At 40.8% G+C, this 9,810-nt stretch overlaps 2 protein-coding genes across 2 annotated transcripts in view; one reads left to right on the top strand and one right to left on the bottom strand.

The window, feature by feature from the left end:
• LOC102261137 (membrane cofactor protein-like) overlaps positions 1 to 9,810 on the bottom strand; it is a 143,281-nt gene that overhangs the window by 87,704 nt on the left and 45,767 nt on the right. The window contains exon 10 of the mRNA XM_014528936.1: positions 6,637 to 6,819. Within this exon, the coding sequence (XP_014384422.1) occupies positions 6,637 to 6,819 (183 nt within the window). The remainder of the gene's footprint in view (positions 1 to 6,636; positions 6,820 to 9,810) is intronic.
• Positions 3,273 to 5,169, top strand: LOC102260576 (polypyrimidine tract-binding protein 1-like). The gene is given in 6 exon segments (XM_014528937.1): positions 3,273 to 3,404; positions 3,406 to 3,635; positions 3,637 to 3,877; positions 3,954 to 4,101; positions 4,104 to 4,421; positions 4,424 to 5,169. Coding segments are annotated over 6 exon segments (1,668 nt in total). The 3' UTR covers positions 5,023 to 5,169.

Here is a 9,810-nt window from a genome sequence, read left to right as displayed (position 1 = left end):
CGGGCCGCTGGGCGGGGCCTCGGCCCTGGGCGGAGCCTTAGCCCCAGGGAACGGGGCGTGGCCTGGCCGCGCTCTAACCTGGGGGTCTGCTGGCAGCTGGGGCTCTGCCCCTGACCCCTGTCAGGCTGACCATTCTCCACCTGCCCAGGTTTGAGGGAAATGCTGGTGCACTGCTTATAGGCTTATCGAGGTCTCCAGTTAGAAATATGTTGGTCTATATGTTCACTTCGTTTTTTATTTGTAACATTAACCTTTCGTCCACATGGGCTTGGCTTTGGTGAATGACATGAGGCAGGGATCTAATTTCCTTTTTCAGTTAGTTGCCTTCTTATTTGCATAATTCCAGTTTTCCATGACTTGAAATGTCATGTTTATTGCGGCCGAAATCTTACCCAAACTTGTGCTTTTTCTTGGGCTCTGTGTTTTGTTCTATGGGTCTATATCTCTATTCCTGCATTATGTCAATTATTTTATTCTTTTAAATAAATATTAACAGCACTTCTGTTTTGTAATCGCATAACATTTACAATTATGTTGTTAAACTTAAAAACAATGCCGTTGGACCTCTGATTGAAATTGTATTAAATCTGCACACTAATTCAGAGATATCTAACATCTCCACAACATCAAATAATCTCTTAAATATAATTTTTATTCTTTATTTGTATTTTTAATTTGTTCTTTAGTTATTAATTTCTAGTGTTACTGTATTATAATGAGAGTTTATAGCTGTTTTGATTTCTCCTATGTTCATATGTATTGACCTACAATCTGTGGAGTGATATATCAACTTCTATAAATGGTTCCTAGAGAGAAAGTATACATTCTCTGTAAGGTACAAAGTTCAACACACTTGTCCCAAAACATCCTTATTTCTCTACGTCTTATTTTTTGTATCTTTACTTGCCCAATATAAAGTTTTCAATTATTTTTATTTTACCAATGTATGTTTTTATTTCTTTTTAAGACTTCTCTGACTGTGAAAAATTCTTCTAACCAGGGGATGGCAAAGTAAGTTCTCATGCCCAATAAATCCTGCAGCCTGTATTTGTAAATAAGATATATTGAAACACAGTCACACATTCATTTGTTGTCTAGGGCTACTTCCCACTGCAATTGCAGAGTTGAGTAGTTACAACGCAGATTGTATGGCGCACAAAGCTGAAAATTCAGGCATAGGCAAAAGGAGGTTTACACTTGTGAGCACCCAAGTTTATTCTTGAATTATTATTAATGAAGGCAATTTGAGCACTGATGAGATTGTAACTAAATGCACTGTGCCATTGTGACATTGTTTTCATTTAATAAAGCTATTGTAATCATCATAACCTGCATGTCTTTTTACATATGAACTGTAAACCTACTTATGCTCACTCCTATATTTACTATATGTTGCTTTTTAAAAAAACTTATTGGGGTAACAGAGGTTAATAGCATATAAATTTCAGGTGTACAACTTTATGACTTCTTGTATACTCTATTGTGTGCTCACCACCTGAAACCTATTAGTAAGACAAGTGTTGGAGAGGATGTGGAGAAAAGAGAACCCTTGGACACTGCTGATGGAAATGGAAGTTGGTGCAGCCACTATGGAAAACAATACGGAGGTTCCTCAAAGAATTAAGAATAGAAGCCCTAACTGGTTTGGCTCAGTGGAGAGAGCGTCAGCCTGCGGACTCAAGGGTCCCAGGTTCGATTCCGGTCAAGGGCATGTACCTTGGTTGCGGGCACATCCCCAGTAGGGGGCATGCAGGAGGCAGCTGATCAATGTTTCTCTCTCACTGATGTTTCTAACTCTCTATCCCTCTCCCTTCCTCTCTGTAAAAAATCAATAAAATATATTTTAAAAAAAAAAGAACTACCATATGACCCAGCAATCCTTCCTCAGGATATCTACCAGAAAAATTTGAAAACAGGTATTTGTAAAGGTACATGTACCCCTATGTTCATTATTATCAGTCTCTTGACAGAAAAAGTTTACTAGGTTTTGCTCAAAATAATCTATATTTTATTTGTCCAGGTAACACTTGCTCCTTGACTTTATAAATATTTCAGTTTGTTTTCAGTAATTTAACAACATCATTTTAGAATATATGTATTCACTTAGAATACCATCTATTTTTTGTCACTTTCAGCCCATCTCAGGTAACTCTACCTTTTCCAAGTTTATTCAAACACATATGCATATAGAATACCTCATCCAAATTTATTATTTTTCCAATTGAGAACAAACTCTACATACTTCTCTGCAAATTGTTTTCTGAATTAATTTCACATCCATCCCAGAGATTGGATATAGGATTTAATTAAGTTGTTTTGATTGCTGCAAAATAGTTTATAATGCAGGTATTTTACCATTTTTGCAGTGGCTGCACAATTTTGCATTCCCACCAGCAATATACTAGCATTCCAATTTCTCTACATTTTCACTTTAAAACATTATTAAAGCCATCCTAGGAAGTGAAGTGAGTTTCATTTCCATTTCCCAAATGAATAAATATATTTAGCATCTTTTCATGTGTTTATTGGCCATCTAAATATATAAAAGGCTAAGTGACCAACCATCCATCCGTCTGTCAGTCTGACCGGCTGGTACATATGACGCACACTGGCAATTTAAAAATAAACATTGACTTGCACATGCGCAATACACATAAAGCTCTCACTGGTGCCAATCACATGCGTTTCGATCTGTCATTGTCGATCATGAATTTCTTTGTCCAAAAAATGAGCACGTTCATAAATTAAGAAATTTTGGATATACTTGATGGAGATTTTCACACCTATTTGAGTGATGATTCTATTGACTCAACAGATGATGCTGAAAGGAAAATTTTCCCATCGAATTTCTTTTTTTTAAAATATATTTTATTGATTTTTTACAGAGAGGAAGGGAGAGAGATAGAGAGTTAGAAACATTGATGAGAGAGAAACATCGATCAGCTGCCTCCTGCACACCTCCTACTGGGGATGTGCCCGCAACCAAGGTACATGCCCTTGACTGGAATCAAACCTGGGACCCTTCAATCCGCAGGCCGACGCTCTATCCACTGAGCCAAACCGGTTACGACCCATCGAATTTCTTAATAGTATTACTCCTTCGGGAATGCCATGTTATAAATTAAAATTGAAAGTAGGTGCAATCATCATGCTACTGAGAAATCTTAATAGTAAATGGGGTCTTTTAATGGTACTAGATTTATTATCAAAAGTTTGCAACCTGGCTATTCCGGCGCCTCCACTCCGTCTTTTGCGGGTCTCTTCTGTGTGCAATGGACGGCATTGTCCCAGACATAGCAGTTGGTACACAGCGGGGATCGGACGAGCTCTTCTCTGCCTGTGTCACTAACGGACCCTTTATCATGAGCAGCAACTCAGCCTCTGCAGCAAACGGAAATGACAGCAAAAAAGTTCAAAGGTGACAACAGAAGTACAGGTGTGCCCTCCAGAGCGATCCATATCCGGAAGCTTCCCAGTGATGTTACCGAGGACGAGGTCATTTCCCTGGGACTGCCTTTTGGGAAGGTCACCAACCTCTTGATGCTGAAAGGGAAAAACCAGGCCTTCATTGAGATGAGCACAGAGGAGGCAGCCAACACTATGGTGAACTATTACACCTCGGTGACACCTGTGCTCGTGCCAGCCCACCTACATCCAGTTCTCCAACCATAAGGAACTTAAGACCGACAGCTCACTCAACCAGGCACGGGCCCAGGCGGCCTTGCAGGCAGTGAACTCAGTTCATACGGGGAACCTGTCACCGGCTGCCTCAGCTGCTGCCGTGGATGCTGGGATGGCGATGGCTGGCCAGAGTCCAGTGCTCAGGATCATCGTGGAAAACCTCTTCTACCCAGTCACCTTGGACGTGCTTCACCAGGTGAGGTGGAGTCCATGTGCCCCCATTTTCCACCCAGACCCTGGGCAGAGGTTGACTGTTCTTCCTTTTCTGACAGATCTTCTCCAAGTTTGGCACAGTTCTGAAGATTATCACTTTCACCAAGAACAACCAGTTCCAGGCACTGCTGCAGTATGCCGAACCCGTGAGCGCCCAGCATGCTAAGCTGTCGCTGGATGGGCAGAACATCTACAACGCTTGCTGTACACTCGCATCGACTTTTCTAAGCTCACCGGCCTCAACGTCAAGTACAACAATGACAAGAGCCGAGACTACACCTGTCCTGACCTGCCCTCTGGTGACAGCCAACCCTCACTGGACCAGACCGTGGCTGCAGCCTTTGGTGCACCTGGTATAATGTCAGCCTCTCCGTATGCAGGAGCTGGTTTCCCTCCCACTTTTGCCATTCCTCAAGCTGCAGGCCTCTCTGTTCCCAATGTGCACGGGGCCCTGGTCCCTCTGGCCATCCCATCAGTGGCAGCAGCGGCGGCGGCAGCTGGCCGGATCGCTATCCCAGGCCTAGGAGGGGGGCTGGAAATTCTGTTCTGCTGGTCAGCAACCTCAACCCTGAGAGAGTCACACCCCAAAGCCTCTTTATTCTTTTCGGCGTGTATGGCGATGTGCAACGGGTGAAGATTTTGTTCAATAAGAAGGAGAATGCCTTGGTACAGATGGCAGATGGGAGCCAGGCCCAGCTGGCCATGAGCCACCTTAACGGACATAAGCTGCATGGAAAGCCTGTGCGCATCACCCTCTCCAAGCACCAAAACGTACAGCTGCCCCGTGAGGGCCAGGAGGACCAGGGCCTCACCAAAGACTACGGGAACTCGCCCCTGCACCGCTTCAAGAAGCCTGGCTCTAAGAACTTCCAGAACATCTTCCCACCCTCGGCCACCCTGCACCTTTCCAACATTCCGCCCTCCATATCTGAGGACGACCACAAGATACTCTTCACCAGCAATGGCGGAATTGTCAAAGGGTTCAAGTTCTTCCAGAAGGATCGCAAGATGGCACCGATTCAGATGGGTTCAGTGGAGGAGGCCATCCAGGCACTCATCGACCTGCACAACCACGACCCGGGAGAGAACCACCACCTGCGGGTGTCCTTCTCCAAGTCCACTATCTAGGCTCCCCACCAAGGACCAGCCTGCCAGGTAGTTCCGGCAACAACTTCCATCATTCCAGAAAATAGCCACTTTAAAAAGCAGCTGAAGTGACCTTAAAAAGACCAGAGATTTTATTTTTTTAAAGAGAAAATCAGTTTACCTGTTTTTTAAAAAATTAAACCTAATTCACCTTGCTCACCTTTCGGAGATAGGGTGTCAGCCTCAGGCTCTTGGCTGGCCCCTCTTCCTGGGACCTGGACCCCAAGTGTTCATGTTGGGGTGGGGACGAGGGATTAAATATTTATAACAAATTATAATTTTTTATACCTGTTGTAAGACATGAGGGGCAGCAAATGCAGTTTTTTATGGTGACACAGATGTATATTTTGATACCAGCAATTACAGGCTCAGTATTGTAAGGTGGAGCGTGGCACATTCCACTGCCTGCCTTACGGCTTGTAATGTTGAGAAAACTGAATTAAAGCAATTTTATAACAACTCTTGCCTCCGCCGCAGGCTTTCTGTTCACATTGTAGAAGGCAGTCTGGCTAGTCTGTACTGGACTTTGAATAAACTCTTCTGTATCCTGCAAAAAAAAAAAAAAAAAGTTTGCAACCTAACATAATCGAAGCTGAAGTATTAACAGGATCTGCAGGAGAAGTTGTTCTGATTCCAAGCTTTGAAAAATTTCCAGGGAATCTTTTTCTTGTTAGTTGTCTGGGTAATTGTGTTTCTTTTCCAGAGTGTCAGAATGGGATCAGAGCCTCTGAGTATGGCTTATTAAACTTAGCATAATGCATTTGAGATTCGTTTGGGTCATGGTGTGGATTAGAAGCTTATTCCTCTTTATTGCAGAGTATTATCCCATTATATAGATGCCCCATGGTTGTTCACTCATTCATCAACTGAAAAATATGTGGCTATTTCCAATGTGGGGTGATTGTAACTAAGGCTGCTATGAATATTTCCACATAGGTTCCTATGTGAACGTGTTTTAATTTACTTGGATTGCTGAGTTGTATGGAAGTATATGTTTAACTTTATAAGAAATTGCAAAACTGTTCAAAAATAGGCATAACGCCGCATTCTTAACAGCTACATATGAGAGTTTCAATTGCTCCATATCCAAGCCAGTATAAGCTAAGTTTTTTTCTTGTTTTTCCAGCCATCCTGCTAGGTGTTTAGTGGTATTGCATTGTGCTTCATCTGAGGACATGCTTAAATACAGGAAAAGAGAGAAAGAGAGAGAGAAACATCATCGTGAGAGAGAAACACTGATCAGTTGCCTTCGGTACCGGCAACCCTATGGTGCACAAGACGAAGCTCCAACCAACAGAACCATAATGGCCAGGGATTTGGCTCCTTTTTAAAAATTCTTATAACAATGTCTTTTGAGAGCAGAAGCTTTGATTATTAAGAAGTCAAATTTATTAACATCTTTTTTTTTTCTTTAAAGGATCATGCTTTTGTATTTAAGAAATCTTTGGCCAAGTCATGAATATGTCCTATGTTTTAAAGTAAAAGTGTTATAATTTTGAATTTAAATAAAGTCCATCACTTCAATTACTCTATCATTTATATTTCAAAGAAATAAAATCTAAACAAAAACAAGAAAGTAGAAGACACTCTTTGTACCTTTAACACAGCGAGGAATCTCGGGTACCCAGGTACTATTAGCTTCACAGACAATTTTGCGGCTGCCTTCAAGGGAATAACCCTGGTTGCATTCAAACTCAACTTCTGCTTTGTAGTAATATTTTTTCCCAAATCCTGACACAATAGTTCCATCAGGGAGCGATGGATATGGACATTTGACCACTGAAAAGTGAAGAAATTTCAGAATTAATGAAAAGCTGTTTTAGCCTAGGAGAGAAAACCGAGTGCAAGGTCGCCATTTCCACTGTGAACAAAGAGGCCAGGAATGGAAGGCAGGATGTTCATCTTCTTTTAAAAACTTTATTCCTGCATTTTAATTCCAGGTAAATAGATTTCACGCAATCCAACCATCTTTTCCCACCTAGAAGAGGTGTCATTAGGTTTATTGGCTTTCCTACATTTCGCCCCATTATTGACAAGTTTTGAGAAAGGTGTGCCTCCCAGGGACAATTTCCTAGTAAGTTCAAACACAGCCTTTGGATGCTCTTTGGCCCTAGGGCTCTGTTACAATTTCAGGCTGACACTGAGTCCAGTGCCCTGCTTCTGTACAAAGGCTCCTAGTAGAGGCTCTTGTGATGAGAAAAAGCTTCATCACCTTGTGATGAGAAAATGCTTCAGCTCAAATGTGAAAGCTGGAAAGCAGCTGGCTCTGCAGAGATGCAGAGAGAAGGTTCTCAGGGACTGACAACATATAAGAACTGGGATGTTCAAGACACAGAAAGGCCAAGGAGTCAGGGCAGTGTTTCCATACATTTTGGATTCCAACCCAGAAACCAAAAACTACATTTTCCTTCGTAAACCAGTATGTAATCCTACAGGCCTGACATAAAGTTAAAAGTTAATACTTAGACTTCATGCTAGTGTATCCTGGTATTTCCCATTGTACTCTACTTCTCAAGAAGAAAAATGCTGGTCCTGAGCTTCTTGATTGATTTCAGAATCCACTAATTGGTTTGGCAGAATTTGGAAAAAAATAAAAAACACTGGCTGGCAGTAAGTACAGAGAACACCTGATGAGAATAAACCAGAAGCTGTCTGTTCCCTCAGCCTAAAGAACTTCCTTAAGCAATTCTTAAATTAGTGCAGGTAGGGTGGTGACAATCCTCTTAAATTTAGTTTATCTTAAAAGTTTTTATTTCACCTTCAGTTTTAAAAGAGTTCTCCTTAAAAGGTGAAGGAATTAAGTACAAATTGGCAGTTACAAAACAGTCACATGGATGTAAAGTACAGCATAGGGAATATAGCCAGTAATCCTATATAATAAAAGGCTAATATGCAAATTGTCCCCTTGACCAGGAGTTCAAATGGGGTGGGGCTGGCCTTGGCCCGAGGATTCCTCCTCTCCCCAGCCCCTCCCGCCCGATTGGCCCCAATCGGGGTGGGCCTGCTGGACCCCACCTCGCATAAATTCGTGCACAAATTTGTGCACCCAGCCTCTAGGATTGTAATAACTATGTATGGTGCCAGGTGGGTGGAGACCAAGACTTATTGGGGTTGATCACTGATATAAATGTCTAACCACGATGTGGTACTCCTGAAACTAATGTAATATTGAATGTCAACTGTAAATAAAAAATAAATTTAAAAATGTTAAATACAAGTTTTCCTAGTCAGAGATTTCTAGGTTTCCTGTTTTACTTTTCTTTCAGCACTTTAGACGTTACTGTCTTCTAGTCTCACCAGTTCCTTAAGTGATGTCAGCTGTCATTCTTACTTAGAGGGGGTGGTAAATGTAATATGTTGGGGTCCCCCGCTCACTGGCTGTTTTTTCTTTTTTGTTTTCAGAAGTTTTACCATGATATGTTAACTTCAGCGGGGGGTTCTTTAGAATTTATTTATCCTGCTAGGGTCACTGAATTTCCTGGACTTATGGGGTGGTTGTTTGGGATCAAATGTGGATAATTACTTATTCAAGTAATTGTCTATACGTTATTTCTCCTCTGTTTCTGAAACTCCATTAATATGCATATTTGACTGCTAGTTATTCCCTAGGTTATAAGTCTTTCCCTCTCACTCTCTCTTTTAAAAATTTTTCTTTCAAATCATCTGGTTGGTTTCTATTGTCCTCACCTCAGGTTCACTGATCTATTCTCTCTTGTGATAAACTGTTATTAATCACAGAAATGATTTCTGTTAGTTAAAGTTACCATATATAACTTATATATAGTAAAACTCACCCTTGTAAGTACACAGCTGAATGAGGTTTGATCAATACAAATACTAACCATGTAATTATCACCACAGTAAAGACACAGAAAAGTTCCATTACTTCTAACATTCCCTCATGCTACTTTGTAATCAACCCTCCCTATTCCCATCCCCCAACCACCTTCCCAACCAGCTAACCATTGATGTGTTTTCTACCCCTATAATGTTTCTTTTCCAGAATGTCATAATGGGATCACAGCCTGAGTACAAGTTATTTCACATAGTATAATGCATTTGAGCTTCTCTCCTGTCCTTGCAAGATTAGACACTCATTCCTTTATATTGCAGAGCATTATCCCATTATATGGATGCACCATGGTTGTTCGGCCATTCACCAACTGAAAATGATGTGGCTGTTCCCAATGTGGAATGATTATGACTAAGGCTGCTATGAATATTCTCATACTAGGGTTCTATGTGAACCTGTTTTAATTTACTTGGATTGCTAAGTTGTATGGTGAGTGCATGTTTAACTTTATAATAAATCATCAAATGCTTTCTTAAACACACATACCACTTTGCATTCTTAACTTGCAATGTGAGTTCTAATTACTCCATATCTTTGTAATGGTATGGTTTCTTTTTCCTTTTAGTTTTACCATTCTAATAGGTGTTTAGTTGTATACCATTGTGCTTTTAAATTACACTTCTGTAATTACTAATGCTATTGAGTAACTTTTCATATATTTTTTTGCCATCCATATATCTTCTTTGGTAAAGAGGTCTATTCAAACATTTTTCCCATTTTTAAAAAACTGGATGTTTTCTTATTTGTTTTCTGAGATCTATACACATGTGCTTTGCAAATATTTTCTTGCAGTCTATGGCTCATATTTTTATACTTATAACTGTTTTTTTAAATATATTTTATTGATTTTTTACAGAGAGGAAGGGAGAGGGATAGAGAGTTAGAAACATCGATGAGAGAGAAGCATCAATCAGCTG

The sequence above is a fragment of the Myotis brandtii genome, unplaced genomic scaffold (assembly GCF_000412655.1).
Source record: "Myotis brandtii unplaced genomic scaffold, ASM41265v1 scaffold661, whole genome shotgun sequence".
NCBI classification, from domain to species: domain Eukaryota; kingdom Metazoa; phylum Chordata; class Mammalia; order Chiroptera; family Vespertilionidae; genus Myotis; species Myotis brandtii.
Note: the sequence above shows the minus strand (reverse complement) of the source record. Positions and strands in the feature narration are given on the sequence as shown.